Source organism: Triturus cristatus, chromosome 7 (assembly GCF_964204655.1).
Source record: "Triturus cristatus chromosome 7, aTriCri1.1, whole genome shotgun sequence".
In the NCBI taxonomy this organism is placed as follows: domain Eukaryota; kingdom Metazoa; phylum Chordata; class Amphibia; order Caudata; family Salamandridae; genus Triturus; species Triturus cristatus.
Window position 1 is genome coordinate 1,151,215,191 of NC_140590.1, and position 22,650 is coordinate 1,151,237,840.

Here is a 22,650-nt window from a genome sequence, read left to right on the forward strand (position 1 = left end):
GTTGAAATCCAGGGACAGCTCCTCATAAATCCCGGGTTTTATGTGTGCGCTGAGCGTAATCATTGAATTAATGTTGCTGCGACATTAAAAGAGTAGGTTATTTAGCCCTTCGCTGGGACATTTTCGGAGGTCATTCCCTCTCAGACGGGAAAGGCGCTGCCCAGCTTCAATCTTAGTGTTACTTCACAGAGATGTAACTCCAGGAAGGAAAGCTCTTCTCTGGACTCAGCCTCAGCCTAGGAACGTTGCGTCTCTAGAGGAGGCCCAGGTGTCTATACACATATAGATATATATGCGCACACATAGAAAAGTCAGATTTAAGCATTGCAAAATAAACTCTAAAACACACACAAATTCACCAGGTTTATTATAGTTATCTCAAGTAACTATAACGCAGGCCCTAAGGTAACTAACTCACAGCCTCCGTCATGCACAGTTTTCTTCTCATCAATAACTTAATTGCAAATATTGCAGTGACATTATCAATGATGTCACAGAACATTTGATGACTGATATAATATGTGGGGTATTTAGTAGTGCACCACAATGGAGCGAGTTATAGTTACCTTATGGCATGAGTTATAGTTACTTGACATGCCTATAAGTGGTGAATTTCTGTGGTTTTTAGAGTTTAAAACGTTATGCTGTTACTGAATATTTCACCTAACTATAAACTATAATCTATAAACTATAAACTTTTGTTTTTTTTAGTGAATATTTTTTTTTGTTGAGTAAATGGATATTTTATTTGTGTTTATATACGCACATCTCCAGCCTATTTTGGCCCCAGGGACACCTTCCCCCTGGGGGCCTGCTTCAATTATAGGTGGGGGCTCCAGTGCCCACTCTGACACCTACCAAGTCCAGTGCTTTATCTGAGCCAGCGATTAATTGTCAACACCGGCACTTATGAAAGCTGCAGGTGTGGGCTCTGTCATTGATTGAGTGAATGGATATCTCAGTGGTATATGGGTGAGTAACTACATATGTGTAAGGCAGTATATGTGAGTGTTGGAGTATATAAGTGACTGTATGTGAGAGTGAGTGATTGTGAGAGTGTGTGCTTGTGTCAGTGATTATATAGGAGAGTAAGTATTTGTTAATATCTGTATGAATAAGTGAGGTGGTGTGTGTGTAACTGTATAGGAGAGTAAATCGTAGTGTGATTGACTCTTTGGGTGAGTGACTAGGTGTGTGAGTATCTTTATGGGTGAGTGGCTGTGTGTTAGTGTCTGTATGGGTTTATGAGTGCATACATCAGTGGCTGTATTGGTGAGTGACTGCGTATATGAGTGGCTGTATGGGTGAGTGAGTGGATGTGTGTGTAGACCTATGAATCAGTGAGTGGGTATGTACTAGCTTGTATTGGTGTGTCTATAGTTTTGAGAATGGTAGTCTGTATTTTAGAGTGGGTGTATGAAAGGTTATATTAGGGTGTGAGTAGGTGTATCAGAGATTATGTGAATGATGTCATCATTGATGTCATTTGAGATTTCATGAGTGATGTAATATGTGCATTGCGGGGCGCTAGTTATAGTTAGCTCAGCTCAGGTTTTGTACGAGTGAAATATCAGCCTAACTATAACGTCTCTGTAACCTTTGTTTTTTTCTGTGAATTTATAAGGTTTTTTTAAATGCTAATTCCTAACTAGAACAGTTCCTGAAACTTGTGGTTGTTTCTGTGAATTTCTAAGGTTTTTAAAATGTGAATGCCTAACTATAGTGTCACTCAAACCTGTGTTTTTTTCAGTTAATTTTTATGTTTTTTTAACTAGTAGTCACGTTTGCAGAGTGGTGGAGAAAGTGGTCTGGGCCTCCAACCATCTCTGAGGAATTCCGATATGTAGGTCTTACAGGAGGTACCAGGAGTGCTTCTTGGTCCCCAAGGTCCCTCTGGAGTAAAGTGGATAGTGCGAAGTGATGGACAAAGGGGGCGTGGTCTCTGAAGACCTCTTCGCAGTCCTGCTGTGTGGGACTTACTGGAGGTAACAGGAGGGGTAGTTGGCCCCCAAGGACGTCCTTGAGGGCCAACTACCCCTCCAATTACCTTCAGTAAGTCGCACACAGCAGGATTACTGAGTTCTGATAGCAGGCCACACCCCCTTTCTCCACTAGTCTGCAAACACGCTTCCTGACACGCTCTTGGTTGGGGGATAAAGTTCCCTTCACTGTTGAGGGTCCTTAGGGGCCAACTAGCCTACCTGGGATTGCCTTCCGTCCATCATCTCCTTGTGTTTGCCTTGTTCTCCCAAAGTTGGCATGGTATGCCCAGACGTGGGTCCCTTGCTCACTTTGCCACTGGATTCAAGCTAGCCTGGATGATGAGGGCTGTTAGCCCGAAACCGGTCCCAGGATGCTTGTTTCCGGTCCAGGGAAGACATGGCTTGGCAGTTCGGGCTGGACTGTTCCCATGAGGCACAGGGTCAAGAATGATTTGCATATAGCTGTGTCTGAACTGGGTTGGAAATGTGAGCTAAAGAACGATGATGGATTCAACCCAGATCTGTGACTGGGGGTGAGTGTCTGAAAAGTTTCAGCCCTCTGTCCATCACCTCCTTGTGTTTGCTTTGCTGGGAGGTGGTCACAGGTCACGCCCCCTTTCTCCACCACTCTACAAACACGCCTCCTGGCGCGCTTCCAGTTGGGGGATGAAGTCTCCTTGCCACTTAAAGGTTCCTGGGTCCAACTAGCCCACTTGTTACCTGCAGAAAGCCCCACACAGCTGGATTGCTGAGAGGTGGTCAGCGGTCACGCCCCCTTTCTCCACCACTCTGCAAATGCGCCTCCTTGAGCAATGCTGCTTGGAGGATGAAGTCCACTTTAGTCCTGAGGTCCTCAGGACACAAGGGGACCTCATCGTTCGACCAGCAGTGCACCACGAGGTGCTTTTGCAGAGTGGTGTAAAATGGGGTGTGGCTTCCGACCACCTCTCAGCAATCCCACTGTGTGGGGATTACTGGAGGTAACAGTTCCCCAGGGCCATTTACGGCTCCAATTTGCAAAATAGCCCCGGGGAGGTGGTGGTCCCCGGGGCTGTGTGCGGGGGCTTGAGCCCCCACACATTAATTTGAGCATAGACCTGGGGAGGTGGTGGTCTCCAGGGCTACATGGAGGCAGAAGCCCCACCCACGTTTTTTTTCTTTTTTTAAAGCCCCGGGGAGCTGGCGGTCCCCGGGTAGTGGTGCCCCCCCCTGCAGTTAATAAACATAGCCCCAAGGAGGTGGCGGTCCCCGGGGCTGCATGGGGGGGCTGGAGCCCCCATGCATCTTTTAACTATATAGCTGGACAGGTGGCGCTCCCGGGGCTGCAGGGGGCCACGTGGCCCCCCACAACTCATGTATAAGCCCCCAGGAGGTGGCGGTAACCCAGGGCTGTGGGGGCCCCCATGGGCCCCCGCATATATATTTACAATTGCCCCCGGGACCTGGCCCACCCGGGGGCTTAAATGAAACGAAGCGTGGGAGACCATTCTTTGTTTTTGGGGGGGGGGGGGGGGGGGGTTCGGCGGGATTCGGGGAACCTACGCAACTCCCACCGAATTTTTTTTAAAGATATATTTTTTTACCCTGGGGGTCCCTATAGGACCCCTTCAGCAGGCCTAGGGGATCAGTGTGTTTCTACCCTGCCCCCATGTCTTAATTCTTAATGTTTTTCAACCTTTTTCCTTGTGACTCGGTTCAACTGAGTCACAAGATGGCTGCCAACACTTCCTGGTTGGAACTGTAGCCAGCCAATCAGATTGCAGGCTCGAGATCGGGAGCGTTCGTGATTCCTACACGTTGATATATGGATATCTGAGAAATCTTTAAATTTCTCAGGAACTACTGAACGGATTTACACCATTTAACAAAAAGAGTGCTTTCTGAACCAAGAGCTACCTTTTTGCCAAATTTGGTGTAATTCCGTTCAGCAGTTCGGGCTGTTGCTGCGTCTAAAGTTTCCTATGGAAATTAACATGGTGAAAACATGTTTAAGGATCCCCCATTTTTTTCGGCCCCCGCTTGATGAATCACCCCCCCGAAACTTTCAACACAATAGCTGAAGTGAGTGGGCCATTAGTTTTGAAAATTTCACAAAGATTTGTTAAATGGAGGCAAAGGTATTGGCAAACGAAAAAACTATTTTTGATAGAAACAAGGTCATATCTGTGTAGGATGTTAAATCTGACTTAGTATATATGGGTGTATATCTCTTATTCCTGTGTGGGTGCTCATACCAGCTTGATTTGTATGCACTCCCTCTGAAATTCACTTCTAGAAACGCCACTGCAGAGCCCAGTCAGGAATAATGGTCTCTGATAAGGGTCCTGTTATAAATATAAAAACAACAACCCTTGGCTCATGGAAGGATCAGAGCCAAGGGACAACAGCCCCTCATAACGCCCCATTCAGATTGCAGATAAGTAATTTTTACTAATGGCCCAAACAGAACTATTGGGCCAGTAAAAAAACACAAACCTCTATAAAGTCCCCAACTAGATCCTAGAAACAGTCACTGTTTACTACTAGGTCAATCAAATCATAGGCACAACAACTACCACCCGCCATATCAGAACACAAGGACAAACAAGAACTACTGGTGACTCAATCAAAACCCATGGACAAAAGTGCTTACTTATGGCCCAATCGGAACCCAGAGTCACAGACGCCATCTAATAGTCACTTCAAGAAAGCACCCAATATATCAAGAACAACCCTGACTAATTGTCTCATAACACATAAACATTAGCCTTTGGCCTGCATATCAATATCAAACCAAGAACAACAGCGCTTTACTAATGGCCGAACCAGAATCCGGGAAAAACAGCACTCAACTAATTCTCCAATTAAAACTTTGAAAAAGAGGCGTCCACTAATTGTCCAATTAAAACCCAGAAGAACAGCACTCTGAAAATTGCCCAAAAAAACCTGAGGCACTAAACTCAAATAACATGAAGCAACCACTTTGCTCTGCTTGGCGTTACTTTTAGACAACTTTCCAGCGCAGTAACAACAACAAACATTGTGCTGGTTTGCATCACAACACAGCGCAAAAAGTTTGTAAATCGGACCCAAAGTGGGTTGGTTCCCCATGAACTTTGAGCAGTCTATGATATAGCAAACCGAGTCACACTATGGAAGATAAATGAAGAGTGGAGGGGTAAATCGGGAATAGGCTTATGGTGGATGCCCTTGTTCCTCCTGCACCACAGCCAGGACATGCACACTGGAGCACTAGAATCAAGAACAGTGCCAGGCAGAGCTCCACAGGTACACCTCCAAATGCATGCCAAGGACCACAGAAATCAATATCTGTCTGCAAACCGTCACAGAGTTTCGACCAAACACCCAGGAGCAGGTAAGAGCCGTGGGGACTCAACAGATGACGAGGGAAAATTAAATAAATAATTAATTTTTCTCTTCTCGTCTGTCGAGTCCCAATCCCCCTCCCTGCACCACCACCCTACCGCTCTTACCTGCACAGGCCACTCCTGTGAGCACCTAGGCAATGTTCACAAGTGATCATAGGAGAGCTTCCATTGATAAAACAGATTGAAACCTGAAATGTTATTCTGGTGGCATTATATCACATTACTGGAACATGGTGTTCTCATTTCTTCTTCTATATTGTACTCTTCTGGTGCTGTTAATTGCAACTGGGGGCGTTGTGGTGCTGCACAAAATGCACAAATAAACACATTAGAACAACAGCCACTACTAATGGTCCTATTATTTAGCCCAAAAAGAGAAAAACAGCAACTTCTTACGGTCCAGTCAGAACCCAGTAACAACTGTTTCAGTGGCCCAATCAAAAATCAGGAACAGTGTTCACTTCTACAGCCGCAGCCACAACCCAGTACCTGCAGTAGCAGCAACGACTTATGGCCAACAGCGGCCCGTGCAGGTAAGAGCGGTGGGGCCGGGTGGGGGGGTTGTTCGACCGACAACGACGAGGGAAAAGGTATTACCTGCATGGGCCGCAACTGCTTACGGCCCAATTGGAAAGCAGAAAAAAATAAACTATTATTCATGACCAAAGTGAAAGTTAGGACCCGCACCGCCTACTAAATGCTCCACTCAGAACAGTGGAGCAACAGTTACTAATAATAAGTCAATGTGAAACCAAATGAAGAAGCCCCTCCCACATCCGAACTCAGAAACAACAGACAATTACCTGGCCAATTAGAACTTCAAAACGACCTCCTCAGCAGAGCACTCCCTTGTGAATTACCCAATCAGTAGAGAGGTACAACAGCTTCTATTACTGACTCAATCAAAACCCAGGAACAGCAAGCCCCAGTCACAGACACTATTTATGACCCAATCAGAAGTGTCATGCCTCCCAGATCTGTAGAGATCTGCCAATGGTCACGTTGTGATACTGCATACCATTAGGGTAAAAGAGCGATGACCTACGCCCTGGCAAAATCATTTTGTTTTCTTGTAGAAGGCAATAGCCCTGCATTCACAAAAGAACAAGGTGGCCTGGTGCGAGAGGTTTGCATAACTGGGCTAAATTCGTTTATTATTAATCTATTCAATCATATCTGAAAGTGGGACAGTTTAAGCATGAAATGTCAGTAGTGTTAAGCTAGGGAAACACCTTCTTTAATTGGTGCATGTGTGCATGTTTGTGGTGTTGAGCATTGCCCATCCTTTTGACCATTGGTTCATGAATTAATTCATTCCAGTATTTGTTGTTGAAAACCTGAATTCAAACCCTATGTGATCCTGGGCTAGAATAGTCATGTCATACCAGACAGCACTGCAGCCAGGCGCGAGAAGTCCGTGGTGCTGGGCTGTTCCATCTCTGTGACCTCATAGGGCGAGTCCTCCAAGTCCAGAAACCCTAGAGGGGCAAAATGGAACCAGAGTTAGGAATACCTCCTATCAAGCTACGATCTGGTTTATACATACCCAAAAATATATCATATATGACAGTGCCTCCACCAAGTCAGCTGCTGCCAGGCCTCCAAATTTACCAATGTCAACCTCATGGCAGACAATTTCACCCAAAGAGCTCCAGCATGCATGGTGTGAGCTGACCTGCCATGCCGTGATGGGTAACATGTCATCACTCACGTTATTCCTAAAGACAACAACCAAAGTGGGGATCCTTCTTCTGAAAAACATACCTACTGCCCCCTCTTGCTGAGAGTTTTCTCCCAGCGCATGGAGTACATTTCAGAACATTTTTTTGTCCATGATCAGCATGATTTCCATGGTGGTCCTTGACAAAACGATCATGTGTCAGAAGCTTCTTTGGGGCTCAACTGTCCTAAACTGGGTGGCCGCTCCGAAGCAGTGACGCCTTTCCCACCAGAATTACGCTCATCATCATAACAGAGTTCCTCCAGGCAGTGGTTCCTCCACCAGAAACTTAGAATTCTGTGCACTGCTAATGAGCCGTGCAAAGGCAGAGGAGGGCAGGAGAGCATCCACTTTTTTTTGGCAGCTGTCCCTATAACGCCTTCTGCCATGTAAGGCCCTGGGCTTTTAAATATCATTTACCGCTACTCCTGTGCACTCTAGAGTCAATGGAATTAATAAGTGTTGATATATAGCAAATAAAATGGTACTCAGATAGAAGACACCTTGTTAGTTTATATTAAACATGTCATCTCACTCTCTTTTGGCAGGTGTTGCCTTCTTATAAATAATATTCACCCTCCTAAAAAGCAATATGCCTCCTTTGACTTCTGTACACTCACCCGCGTTGCAATCCTGCAACGCCCTCCAACAGTGTTTTATTCTCTGTTCACATTAATGGGGATCACCCTCTTGAATATCTGTACCATGAACAGTTGCGCTGGCAGGGAGCACAGCCCAGCACATATTTTTATGTGCTTTCACTATCTAAAGCGATTGTGATAACAATGGGGTAACCCAGTATCCCTCAGAACATGGGCAATCATATATAAAAATAACAATTGGTTCTGTCGGGTATAGATTATTTCTTAAACCATTAAACCAGTGATTGGTTTATTCACAGGAAAGACAATTTATCGTAAGTAACACACATAGAGACCATAAAAGGTATTCAAAATTTTTATAAATTGCGTCATATATAAAAACCCACATTGAATTGCATGGCTGTCAAAACATAAGAGTGAATTATAATTTGTGACAAAGTGACATGTGGTGCTCAGTGCTGTAGTGATGGTGCGTAATATATACAAAGTGACTTTTGGCGGTATTGACAATTTCAGAAGGCCAGAAAAGCAAATATTTAAATCGGTCTGCAGACTGAATAAGTGGGTCTTTATGCAGAGTCTTTCAACTGGTCCAGGGGATATATGTAGACGTTTCAACCCAGAGGGGGGCACTACTATCTAGTCAATGCGGGTCTTCATCAGGACAGGGGCAGTGGGGTGACAGCCTAAAAAGAGCCCAATGTAGCTCAAGGGGCGTGTTAAATATCTTCTCGTTTGGTGTAGTAAATACTCGCACAGGAGCAGAGTCTACTGCGCAGCGATTGTTCTTCCCCAATGGGGATTCCCAGTCATGAGATTCGATTGACCTCTTCCAATACTGGTTCCAGAGGGTCTCAGTATAGTTAAGGCGGGGTGAGGGCTCAGGCAAACGTCCTGTCTCATCCGATAATATTACGGTTCTTAGAAATGGACCCAGAGTCTCAAGTTACTTCAAATAGGAGGGCGCCGGCAAACGTCCTGACTAACACGGTGATCCCTACTACTGAGTGGCATCAGGGAAGAAAGGGAAGGGTGTAGTGAGTGTGTGTTGGTCAGAATTCCGATCTGGACACCATTGGTCATCATGACCTTGTTTCTAGGGCTGACCTTTGAGGAGTGGTGGCGTTTGCGTGCCTGAGAGGATGGTGGGATAGTTGCTGCTTAAGATCAGTCGCTCCTTTTTGGATTCTTTGAGTTTCAGGACTCTCCTTGCCATCATGATGCAATGACAGAGAAGGGTTTAGGACTTTGTGAGTTGTGGGATCAGAAGTGGGAGGAGGTAGCCCTGAGTCTTTAGGAAGGGGTGGATTTAAATATTGATGATGCTAGCTGACACTTCTCCGTGGGGAGCTTAGGTAATTGTAGCCCCAGTAAACAAGATTTACAGATGCTTGAGTTGTATAGGGAAGGGAGCAAAGGTGGAAGTGTGAAGGTGCTGGTGAAAAGAAAAGGTAAAGGAGCAATCAGGGGCGGAAGAGACACACAATGTGAACACGATAGCAGAAGGATGGGCAGGATGTAGGCACACTGCTTTATTGCTATTGAATAGATCGAAACATGGGTGGCAAAAAGACGGCAAGTCTTAAAATGAGACAGATTTATTTCCGGGATAGAGTGTTTGGATGAAAAGACGGCAAGCATACAAAGCAACAGGCCTTAGGTACAGTGACCTTTACTCATAACTGTATAAGTAGTACTTCAGCCTACTTGGGCAATTTCTAAGTGCTGTAAATACCTGGTGCCACTCTTGCCCTATTTACTGATACTCAGGGTACCAATGTCATAAGAATGGAAGGTTGAGTTGGCTTTGTTGGGATTCATACTTTTCAAGCATGTGACCCCCAGAGCGTCCTTAAGATCCAGCCTTCGAAGCTACCTTAGGACCAGATAAAGACACCCATGTAACGTTGTTATGGGATGCAGCCATAGGGTAGAGTGCAATGTCCTCTATGAGGTTATTTGTGTAGAGGTCAGATGACAGTTGGCCGGTGACCTGCTCTGCTTATTCAGTTCTGAACTGGGGAATTACTGAGGGCTCAGCCAGACAAAGGGGTTGGTGTGCGGCCCAAGCATCTTAGGGTTAGAGGTGGGTGAGCCACCGAAAGCGCGAGCCTGACTCGAGACGGATGTCTCCCTTTGGCTCAGCTCGAAAACGTCTAAAAACCTTGAGCCAAAAGCGAGCTGAGCCAATAAGCCTTAGCTGCGCGCTCCAGTGCACTCTGATGCACCCAATCACATCTTTCTCCAAGCCCCCCCCCCAACAAGCTTATGACACCGCTCCCCCCCCCCTGCAGCTAGGGAGGCTCAGATAATGACCTGTCGGGGCGCAGGGGAAGGGGGCAGAAAGAAAAACTCGGTGCAAGGGGCTGATACTTAAGTTTGTAGGAGGGAGCGAGAAAACGAGAGCAAGAAATCCAGAAGGAAAAACAAAAAAAAAGGAGAGAGAGTCGATAAAGGGAGAGGACAAGAGAGCGCCAGCGGATTTTGGAGAGAGAGCGAAAGAAAGAGAGCAATGGCAGACGATAACGGGAGGCAGTGAGACGGGATACAAAGAGAGGAAGCAAAGAGACAGAAAGAAACGGCACAAAGTGAGAGAAACAGAGACCGAGGGAGAAAAGGCAGATATAAACAGATGGAGAAGACGGAAAAGGGAAGTAAGAGAAAGGCGAGGCAGATAGCAAGATGGAGGGAGAGTGTGGGTGGGCTCCTCAAACCTGCACGTGCTGTGGCCGGTGGTCCCTGCAGTCGACAAACGCCAACGGTTCTCGCCACAGAGCGACTGAAGGGTAGCCCTGTGCGCCATCGCGTCTGCGTGGACGTAGCAAGTAAAAACAATTGTTGAGAAACTGGGAGAGAAAGGGCGAAAACAGCGAAACAAGGAGAAGCTGAGAAACGTGGGAACACGGAAAAAATGGGGGATAAATCGGTATACAAAGGGAAGAAACTGAGACAAAATGGAGCGTGAAACTGAAGAGGGAAGGCGGCCTTGTGGACGGCGGGATAGACGAGTGTCCTGGGAAAGCAGAGTGGTGCGTGCGTGGGTGCGCACGCAGTCTGCTGTTTTTGGAAGCACATACTCATGCTTGTGGTGCACCCCTGCGCGCTCCTGCAAGGTGGATGCCGCCACAAGCACGAGTATGTGCTTCCAAAAAGTAGAGCGACAGCTAAAGGTACTCCTATGCAGCGCATGCACGCTGCATAGGCGAGACCTAAAAACAAGCTGTCGGTTATGCACTGCGCCTGCGCAGCTATTCATGATACAGTCCTTGGACGCACCACATCAGATTTTCCATGTGATATACAAAGCAAAATAGCATAACCTGACGTGATCTAGCGTTGGATAACAGCTGCATGGCTACTGTGGAAGTTCTGTGAACCCCAGGTAGATTTCAGGGTAAACGTTAGAAGATACCATAACATGATACAAGATCAGGCAATGGCCGCCACCATTCTAAGGAAGCTTTTGCCTCGTCAAAGCGAGGTCCAGCAATCAGAAGTCCAGACCTAACGGTCTTGAAACCACTGGGAGGCAGAGTGCGATTGGGGCTGGCACAGGTAAGAGCGGTGGGGGGAAGTTGTCAGACATCGGGATAGGTAAAATTAAATTACAAAATAAATAAAGGCACTTACCTTGAGCTCACCGCACCGAGCGCAAGGTAAATGGTGTTATTTCTTTTTTTATTTCATTTAACCTATCCTATAATATGTTGACGCCCCCTACCATGCCCTGCCCCGCCTACCGCTCTTACCTGTGCCGTCCGCCACTGACAGAGTGCATGGACACCACCAGAGAAGAACAACACACCATGTGGGACTCTGCCAGTGGTGGAAGGGCACAGGTAAGAGTGGTAGTGTGGATGTCGACAGACGACAGAATAGGTAAAATGTAATTAATAAATAAATAAATACAAATTACCTTGCGTTCGCCACATCGGCGATGTGGCAAGCACAAGGTAAGTGTTTTTATTTATTTTATTATTTTATTGTACCTACCCCATCGTCTGTGGACTCCCCCCCCCCCCACCACACCCACTCAAGAAGCTCTTACCTGTGCTGGCCGCCACTGGACTCTGCAAGCATTCTTTGGTAAATACCAGCATTGTTCACGCCAGATCTGGACAAGAAGAGGTTTGTTCATCATTACACAGGTTGAGGATGGGGTGCAGAGCCTGGTAGACTGTAGCCATCACTGAACTCCATCCCCAGGTCATCACCGAAGGGTGTCTGTTCCCCTTGGGTAAAGATGTAAAAGCCATCACCCACCCTCACCCCAGGGATATCCTTTACCTGTGGTGAAGTCAGGGTGAACAGCCCAGTAGATTGCCAGGCACTGCTTCTCTCGGCTAATCGTGCGTGGACACTTGCACATCCCGAGGGAGCTTCGGTGGAGTGTTCTTTGGGCTTCCAGGCATTCCTTCTGAGGCGTTTCACCATGGTTGGCACCAGACTGGCACTGCTCAAACAGGTGGTAGCTGGCATTGCAGGATGCTTCTTGCAGGCACAAACTCTTGGCGTTGATGCAGTCGATTTGCGTGCTGGACAGAGCTGCCTGGAAGGCACCTGTGGTAAGCAAGGACATAAAGGAAAAGTCACCATGGGCAGGGAGAGTCAGCATGACTGAAACATACCCCATAAGCAGGCACACTCTCCATAAGCAAGTACAGTCACAATGAGCAGGCACAGTCACCACTAACAATTACAGGTTCTTGCAGAGGAAGAGTCCCTGGAGATTAAACGTCAGGGGAGGCTCCACCACAGGAGTGTTTGGGTCTATGGCCCACCAGCCCACTGCTCTGCTGTACTCCCACTGTTGAGCCTGGCAGTAAGAGTGCAGCAAAGAATCATACTCACCCTGGAGGTGCAAGAGTGAGCACCTTTAATGTCATCCTGAACTCTGTGTGCGCGGCGGTATCATTTAACCTTCTCCTTTAGGGAGATTATGATTATGATATATTTAAATCTCATTCTGTATCTCCAGGTGCTTGTCCACCAGACTAAGTAGGGTTTTAATAAGATGGCCAGAATTATTAGTTAGAGAAACAATACTAATGAAGGACTCATAGGTTTCGCCCCACCTGTAAAGCGTGCGTGATGAGATGGATCCAAAAATCTTCTATCTGGACCCTTGTTCTTTAGCCACAGTGCAGCTCCAATTGAATGTTGAGTAGAACTGCGTTTTGCCACCCAAAAAAACTTGGCTTTCGTCCTCACAGTGGGACAGAATCCCCATTGATTGATATCCAGTACACTATTTGGAATGTAGCGGACTCTGGGATCTTGATATTGCTGGGACTTCTTACAGGGTTTGACACCGTTGAACACAATACGTTGTGGAACTGACTGGCATTGGTGTCGAAGGAGTCAGGGTCGCCACTAAAGAGGATGAACTCCTACCAGCCTGGTCAAAAAGCTAAGGTGGCCGTAGATCAGCAATCGGCCAAAACAACTGCAGTCCACTATGGGATGCATCAAGGTTCCTCTTTGTTCTCACTTCTTTTCAGCATATATGTCCAGCCTCTACATCAGCTCCTAGTCAATCTTGAAGCCGATTTTCCAAATTCTGCATATGATACTCAGATTGTATTCCACCTGTCCAAAAACCTACTGTGGACCATATGCAAGAGGCCAAGGCGTATTTAACTATCCAAAACATGATGCAAAGGATGCGCAGCAAAACAGAATTCTTGCTCATTCGTACTGAGTGATGGCTAAAAACGCAAAGCTAGGGGCACCGTTTCTTTCAAGACGATAATCTTGATATTCAAGTGAAAGATAAAAGCCCAGGTTTTTTTGACGAGTGGCTTGTTCTGGGCAAAAATGTAAATCTTATCATACAGTCCTCTGTCATTTTATGTTTCCATGTAAATCTTGTCATCTGTTATCTCGAGAAGATCAGTCAATTATTGGTAGAACCATCACTGGTTACAAAATATACTATGGAAATGCTATGCTAGCAGGGACTTCGAAGTCCATTGTCAACAACCTTCGGGGGTTCCAGAATTCCAGCGCCAGAGTAGTTTTTAATTTACCGGAGCATGCTTCTGTTTCTTCATGCCTGTGCAAACTGCATGCATTATGTGAATTTAATTTAAAACATTGATTCTGGCTCGAAAATCTCTATTTGTCAACACTCTCAGTTACATAATGCATCGTTTGTTTTACCCCTTACTACCCCAGGAAAACTCTGAAATTGGTCCTCTGCTGATCATCAGAAAAAGCCAGTGGGTAAAGTCATCGCAAGCCGTGGTGGAATCTCCTCCCAGAAGATTTGCAGCAGCCATATCAGCTCTACCCATTCTTGAAGGCGTTAAAGAACACCTAGGCTGAGTGTACCCCTTGGAGAGAGACCTAGTTGACCCACTTAGGGTATTTAGGTCGACAAACATTTGTATTTTTATTTGATTTGAGGGTATTCTGGTTTTGAACACTAGCACAATATTGACAGAAGGACAGCAAGTCTAATTTTAAATTTACAGTTTTAACACCAGATGTTTAGATTATATAGACCTAAGAGTACTCAGGCTGAGACATCACCGACATGTAAGAAGATGAGTCGCCCGAAGCACTTACTTCGCCTAGAGAGGTTGCAATTAGATCCAGATCCCGCCTTATGCAGCTTAATGTGCTTCATAGAACATACACCTCATGCACCACATTGGTAAGGATGGGCAGACAACCAAATCCACTCTGTAGAAGGGGGTGCAGCTAGGAGGGAACCTTTTTCCATATTATATGGGCCTGCCCTAAGGTCCAGACCTACTGGACTATGATAATACAATGTCTAAGTGGGCTTTATGAAGTCGTGTTGCCAATTTCTGAAAAGCTGTGCCTGCTTAATATGTAGGAGGCAACAGATCTGGGAAGAGGGGAGAATTGGATCGTCCGTAGCCCTGATATTTGCTAAAAGAAATACAGCACGTAGTTGGGGCAGAGAAGAAACACCATCACTGGGTGAGTGGAAAAAAGATATGGATTGGTGCATGGTGGCTGAAAAAACTGTTTTCCTAAACAGAGGCTGTCCTCAGAAGTGGGGGATGGTTTGGAATAAATGGAATGAGTATAGAGGCCTCCCGTGCACCGACCCTGTGGTCCAATGGAGACAAGAAGTGTTGGGGAATGAGACTCAAACGGAAGTTCGGGGGGCGGGGCCAAGATAACTATCCAGCATAGTAATGGACTGTAAAAGAGCCAATGCGATATTATCTTGGTATATGTGTAATAAATATTTGACACAGGTGTGGTGTAATGCAACTTTTTACGATTGTAATGAAAAGTTTTTGTTAAAAATAAATACAGCAGAACACGGATCGTGGAAAAAATAAAAGAGCACTCAGGCTGCATGTAAAAGTTCCCATTAATCTGGAGCCAGGTACAACAAAGACCTAAGACCCATTTTGGTGCAACAGATGTTAAGTACAGTGAACACAGCGAGGCGGGAAGACTGGCCAGAGAGGTAAAACTTGACCAGGAGGAAACTGAGTCCTAAAGCCTCAACAGCATGTTAGGGATATATTAAATGACATTTTTATTCTTTAGGCTTCTACGTGATCTCTGCGGTCACAGCATCTGACACCGAGAATAAGATGGGCAGCAGAGTTTTCTATGAGCTACAAGAACATTAATAGAAATGTAAGGAGACCGAATTAAAGTAAATTTCTGTAATCAAGGGTGAGGAGCTGACACCTGTATGACTTTTTTTGACCATGGACAGCAAGAAATGGCAAACGTTTTTTGATTATAAGGCAATTTATTATGCCACGGCGCGTTAGGTATCAAATTGAAAACCAAGATGAATGAATGGATGAGTGGTATTCTGACAGAAAAAGATTCATAATATGGTTGTAGACAGAGTGTAATGTAATTTCTAATATTAGATTTCAAGCAGGTGGATTTTAAGATTCTTCTGAAAATACCGCAGGTCTGAATAAAGATGCAGAGCCAGGCACAGCGAGTTCCACATCGCCATGCCTTTAGCGGCAGTTTTCTGCCACTAAAGCGGCGATAATTTTAAAGCCGTTAGTTGATAATATGCCCCTTAGTTCTGACGTGCTGCGTCATTTAGAGAAAAAAAGTGACGCACCGGCGGCGCAATGGGCTTGTAAATAGGCCCTTCTGTGTTTTCAAGTGTGACGCATGGAATGCGAACGTTAATGCATATTCAAAGAGAGGAGCTAAGCTGGTAACCTCAGGGGAAACAACAGAAAGAACAGCTTCCTTTTGTTCACATAAAAAATAATGCGTTGTTTCCTAAGGGTTGGTGCGGCGGTTTTCCGTAAGTGTTCTCTTTTGTCCTATTGTAAGGGGAAGAGACATGATTTACTGAAGTTAAGAAAAAATGTGGAAAGCAACATTCTCACGTCTTTCGAGAATGAAATAGAAATGCGTGTGGACGATCTATTTTTAGGTTTAATTTATAACCAGAGGAACATGTTGGACTTCAAACTAAAGGTATTGTTTATGCGCAACACCCATGTCTTCGCCACGCTGTCCTCCGGCATGCACTTTAATTAGTGGGTTGGTAGAGGTGGGCAGTTCGCTGGCTCACCCAGTCTTCACAGACAGTCGACATATACCACATATGAGTATTTTTTTTTTTGTGTGCAGATTTATATAGCGCGAACTCGACCTGAAGGTATTGGAGCGCTTCACACGAGCACCAGTTACGTTACAAGAGGACACATTCATTTTTAGGTCTCGCCTATTCTATCCCGCAGGGTTGGATAGGCGAGATTATAGTAAGCAGTCCGAAAAGTCTACCTAGCTGCGGATCGCGTACAGTTCATGCGAACACAATCACGCGCATTGTCAACAACTGCCACAACCACGCGCATTCTTTACAGCTTCCATTTTCTACCAGACACTTCGTGCGCGTGCGCCGCGCTCTCCCTCTGTTGCCACACGCATTCAGCTCACCAGGCTGCACACCCCCTCACTCTCCATATGGTCGCACGCCTTTTCTTTGATCTCCGCCGCGCGTTCCCACAGGCTCCTCTCTGCCCACGCGTCTCTCCCCTTCCATGTAGTTCCACCCCGCCTTCTCTTTCTCGCATTTTTTTGGGGGGGGGGGCTTTGTGTGACTGACTGCTTGACCTCGTGCCTATGAGTTTTGCATGCGTCTATTATATTTATTTACTTTGAATGTTTTTTTTTGTTTTAACCGCCCACGCGTCTCTCCTCTTCCATGTAGTTCCCCTCCGCCTTTTCTTTCTTGCATCTTTTTCTGATTTTCGGCTTTGTGCGACTGACTACTTGACCTCGTGCCTATGAGTTTTGCATGCGTCTATTATATTTATTCACTTTGAATGTTTGTTTTATATAACTTTACGCACCCAAACACGTTCATTGTTTCCTTTCCTTCTTACATTCTTATGCGGAAAAAAATCACTCTCCACAAACAGCACTTTTATCCTGTCTCGCCTCTCTGTGTTTTGCTGTCTGCCCTCATCTTCAATAGTTTCCAGCCTCTGTGTTCTGCTTTACGCATCCAAACACGTATGCTTTTGTCTGAGTTTCCTGCTTACATTCTCATGCAAAACAAACAAAAAGTCACTCTCTCTACAAACAGCACTTTTATCCTTTTATTCTGTTTTGCCTCACACAATGCCCTACACACATTAGACCACACAAAATGCCACCTCACACACTACCCTACACACATTAGACCCCCCAAACTGCCACCTCACACACTACCCTACCCACATTAGACCCCACAAAATGCCAACTCACACACTGCCCTACACACATTAGCCCCCTCACACTCTGCACCCCCTCACCCTCAAATAAATAAGAATACAGTTGACTTCCAAGGCTCTGCAGTCATTTACGTGAGCCACTGTCAGATTGTGTATTTTTTTCCAATACTAATACAGCCTTTAAAGAAAATAGAAATACAGTTTACTGACAATTCACTAACCAACACTGCCCCCTCTCACACAGACCACACACAATGCCCCCCTCTCACACAGACCACAAACACTGACCCCTCACACATATCACTCACACTTACCCCTCCACATAGACCACTCACACTTACCCCTCCACACAGACCACACACACTGCCCCCTCACACAGGCTACACACACTGCCCCCTCACACAGACCACACACACTGCCCCTCACACAGACTACACACACTGCCCCCCTCTCACACAAACCACACACACTGACCCCTCCTCACACACTGCCCCCTTGACACACTGCCCCCACATACACTGCTCTCACACATTACCCACTCACAGTACTTTAGGTCACACACACTGCACCCTTACACCCCGCACACACACACAGCCTGCACCCTTACACACTCACACTGTGCCCTCATACAATTCCCCCTCACACTCTGCCCTCTTACACACTGCCCCCTACTTTGTACGATGTCAGTAGGTGCCGTTTCTAAATTTTAACAAAAACACAAACGTTACAGGATCAAAGCGTTTCTAAAACGCATCAGTAGATTTTTGGTTTTTTTCGTCGGTTAATGTCTATTGCTGCTAGGTGTTTTGTGCTTAAATTAGAATTATTGTTTAACTTTATTTAACAAATGAACAAACTTCACACTGCCCCCCTCTCACACAGACCACAAACACTGCCCCCTCACACATACCACTCACACTTACCCCTCCACACAGACCACTCACACTTACCCCTCCACACAGACCACACACACTGCCCCCCTCACACAGACTACACACACTGCCCCCTCACACAGACCACACACACACTGCCCCCTCACACAGACTACACACACTGCCCCCCTCTCACAGACTACACACACTGCCCCCTCACACAAACCACACACACTGACCCCTCCTCACACACTGACCCCTTGACACACTGCCCCCACATACACTGCTCTCACACTTTACCCACTCACAGTACTTTAGGTCACACACACTGCACCCTTACACCCCGCACACACACACAGCCCGCACCCTTACACACTCACACTGTGCCCTCATACTATTCCTCCTTACACACTGCCCCCTAGTTCGTACGATGTCAGTAGGTGCCTTTTCTAAATTTTAACAAAAACACAAACATTACAGGATCATAGCATTTCTAAAACGCATCAGTAGATTTTTTTTTTTTTAACTATATTTTTTTCACTGAAAAGCAAAATTTACAGATGGGAAAAGAAGTTGTCAACACAAGAAATGTGATCAATAGCAAGCGTACAGTTACATCAATGGACCATAAGTAATGTTGCAGATTTTCCAATACTAAACACAGACTCACGTCACCATTATCAACCTGCAGGTGCATATGTCCAGACCCCCATATTCCTTGTTCCTGATATGGGATAAGAAGGCAGTTATTAAGGGCCTGATCTTGACCCCCCTGGAGACAGGGCAAGGACTTCCCCTTCTTCTGGTAGATCCAGCTTGTAGTGTTTCACCCATGGGGACCATATTCTCCGGAATTTAGGTGGGCATCCCCTCGCTTTATAAACCACTTTCTCCGCAGCCATGTAGAGATCCATATTAGATTTTCACTCCGTAAGTGTAGGAAGGTGTTGCGCCCCCCAATATTTGGCTATGTCCCTTTTGGCTACCACTAACCCAAGATTGGCCAGTAAGAGCCCTTAGGGTGGCAGGTCAATATCCGTGGGAATACCTAGGAGTAAGAATTTCACATCCAGCCCTAGGCCCGCCCCTAGTATTTTGTTCAGTTCACCCATGATCGTGTGACAATACGTTTGAATGTGACTACATTCCCAAAGTGTATGAATGTATGTGGCGTGCCCCGCCCGACATCTGAGACATGCAGGGTCTTCCACCCTCCCCATTTTGTGTAGACGTTCCCTGTCAAAATAGACCCTATGGAGGATCTTGTACTGTATGAGTCGTAGACTGAGTTTGATCACCACTTCACGTGGGTGCATGAGGGCCGCTTCCCAGTCTATATCTTCCAGTGGCCCGGTGGTTAGCTCCCACTTCGTGCGAAGCGAACCAAGATTGTAAGGCATGTTATTAATTTGTGTTTTGTATGTCAGGAATATCGCTTGGGTCGGGATCTCTTCCTGCAGGAGCCTGCCGTCGAGGTGAGCATACTCTGGCAGCGTCATACCGTCTAGCCCTTCTGCTTGCCAGGCATGTTGAAGTCTCAGATATGCATAGGCTTGGGAATTATGTAGTTGATATTTAGACTGAAGGAAACTGAAGGAGGCCAGAGCACCTCTCTCCAAGAGGTCTCCTATCTTAGAAATGCCAATAGTGTCCCATTTCCTGAAGCCCCTTAATTTCCTGATCTCAGTTAGACTAGCACCTTCCCATAGGGGGGTCTCCCTCGTAGGTTTTCCCTCCCACCTCATAGTTCTCCCCGCATTTCTCCATGCCTCTATTACCCGTTGAGTAATAGGGAGGAGTCGTGTGGTCCCGACGCCTCCGTATAAGAAGTGGAGCTGGGAGCGTTCCTGGAACTGAAGCCTTTCCAGCCTATATGTCGGGTGATCACCGGGCGCATGGGTCCATTCATTAATGATTATGAGGTGGGCCTCCCTATCATAAGCTCTGATATCTGGCACAGCCAACCCTCCGTTGCATCAGTAGATTTTTGTTTTTTTGCGTCGGTTAATGTCTATTGGTGCTAGGGGTTTTGTGCTGAAATTAGAATTATTGTTTAACTTTATTTAACAAATGAACAAAGTTCATACTGCACCACTCTCACACAGACCACAAACACTGCCCCCTCACACATACCACTCACACTTACCCCTCCACACAGACCACTCACACTTACCCCTCCACACAGACTACACACACTGCCCCCTCACACAGACTACACACACTGCCCCCTCACACAGACCACACACACTGCCCACTCACACAGACCACACACACTGCCCCCCTCACACAGACTACACACACTGCCCCCTCTCACACAAACCACACACACTGACACCTTCTCACACACTGACCCCTGGACACACTGCCCCCACATACACTGCTCTCACACATTACCCACTCACAGTACTTTAGATCACACACACTGCACCCTTACACCCCGCACACACACACACAGCCCGCACCCTTACACACTCGCACTGTGCCCTCATACAATTCCCCCTCACATACTGCCCTCTTACACACTGCCCCCTAGTTCGTACGATGTAAATAGGTGCCTTTTCTAAATTTTAACAAAAACGTTACAGGATCAATGCGTTTCTAAACCGCATCAGTAGATTTTGGGTTTTTTCGTCGGTTAATGTCTATTGGTGCTAGGTGTTTTGTGCTTAAATTAGAATTATTGTTTTACTTTACTTAACAAATGAATAAAGTTCACGTGGACGTTGCGGTCTGAAAATGTTGTGGCGCGCGCACCCCGCGCTCTCCCTCTGTTGCCACACGCATTCAGCTCACCAGGATGCACAAGCCCTCACTCTCCATATGGTCGCAAACCTTATCTTTGATCTCCGCAGCGCGTTCTCACAGGCTCCTCTCCACCTACGCGTCTCTCCCCTTCCGTGTAGTTCCGCCCCGCCTTCTCTTTCTTGCAACTTTTCCGGAATCTCGGCTCTGTGTGACTTACTACTTGACCTCCTGCCTCTGTGCTTTGCATTCATCTCTTATATTTATTTACTTTCGAATGTGTGTTTCATTATTTTACTTTACGCACCCAAACACGTATGCTTTTGTATGACTTTCATTCTTTGCTTTCCTGCTTACATTCTGATGATCACTCTCTCCACTAACAGCACTTTTATTCTGTTGCGCCTCTCTGTGTCTTGAGGTCTGCCCTCGCAAGTCGCCTGCAACTGGTCCTTCACATACACTGGCCCCTCGCACACAGACCACACACACTTTCTAAAACGCATCAGTAGATTTTGGTTTTTTTTCGTCGGTTAATGTCTATTGGTGCTAGGTGTCTTGTGCTTAAATTAGAATTATTGTAAAACTTTAGTTAACAAATGACCAAAGTTCACACTGCCTCCCTCTCACACAGACCACAAACACTGCCCCCTCTCACACAGACCACACATCTGTCTGTCTATCTAGCTATCTAACTATCTATCTATCGCCCACACTCTATCTTTCTATCTATCGCCAACGCTCTATCTATCTATCGCCCTCTAGCTATCTATCAATCGCACTCTATCTATCTATCGATCGCCCTCTAGCTATCTATCTATCACCATCACTCTAAATACTTATCTATCACACAAAATCTATCTATCTATCTATCGCCCTCACACTATCTATCTATCGCACTCACTCGATCTATCTGTCTATTGCCCTCACTCTATAAATCTATCGCCCTCACTCTCTATCTATCACTCTATCTATTTATCTAGCTATCGGACTCTATCTATCTATCTAGCTATCGGACTCACTCTATCTATCTATCTATCTATCTATCTATCTATCTATCTATCTATCTATCTATCTATCTATCTATCTATCTATCTATCGCACTCACTATATCTATCGCCATCACTCTATCTATCTATCACACTCACTCTATCTCTCTATCTAGATATCAACCTCACTCTACCTATCTATCTATATATCTATTGATCTATCTATCTATCGCCCTCACTCTATCTATCTATTGCCCTCACTCTATCTATCTATCGCCCTCACTCTATCTATCGCCCTCACACACTCACTCTATCTGTCTATCTATCGCCCTCCCTCACTCTATCTATCACCCTCCCTCACTCTATCTATCGCCCTCCCTCTATCTATCTATCGCCCTCCCTCTATCTATCTATCGCCCTCCCTCTATCGCCCTCACTCTATCGCCCTCCCTCACTCTATCTGTCGCCCTCCCTCCCTCTATCGATCACCCTCCCTCTATCTATCTATCGCCCTCCCTCTATCGCCCTCCCTCTATCTATCGCCCTCCCTCTATCTATCTATCGCCCTCCCTCTATCGCCCTCACTCTATCGCCCTCCCTCACTCTATCTGTCGCCCTCCCTCCCTCTATCTATCACCCTCCCTCTATCTATCTATCGCCCTCCCTCTATCGCCCTCCCTCTA

The 22,650-nt window shown here is 46.1% G+C and overlaps 1 protein-coding gene across 1 annotated transcript in view; it reads right to left on the minus strand.

Annotated features, from left to right (window-relative positions):
- GFRA3 (GDNF family receptor alpha 3) overlaps positions 1 to 22,650 on the minus strand; it is a 141,377-nt gene that overhangs the window by 73,561 nt on the left and 45,166 nt on the right. The window contains exons 2-3 of the mRNA XM_085618380.1: positions 11,960 to 12,232; positions 6,736 to 6,828 (exon numbers count right to left, since the gene is read on the minus strand). Of these exons, the coding sequence (XP_085474506.1) occupies positions 6,736 to 6,828; positions 11,960 to 12,232 (366 nt within the window). The remainder of the gene's footprint in view (positions 1 to 6,735; positions 6,829 to 11,959; positions 12,233 to 22,650) is intronic.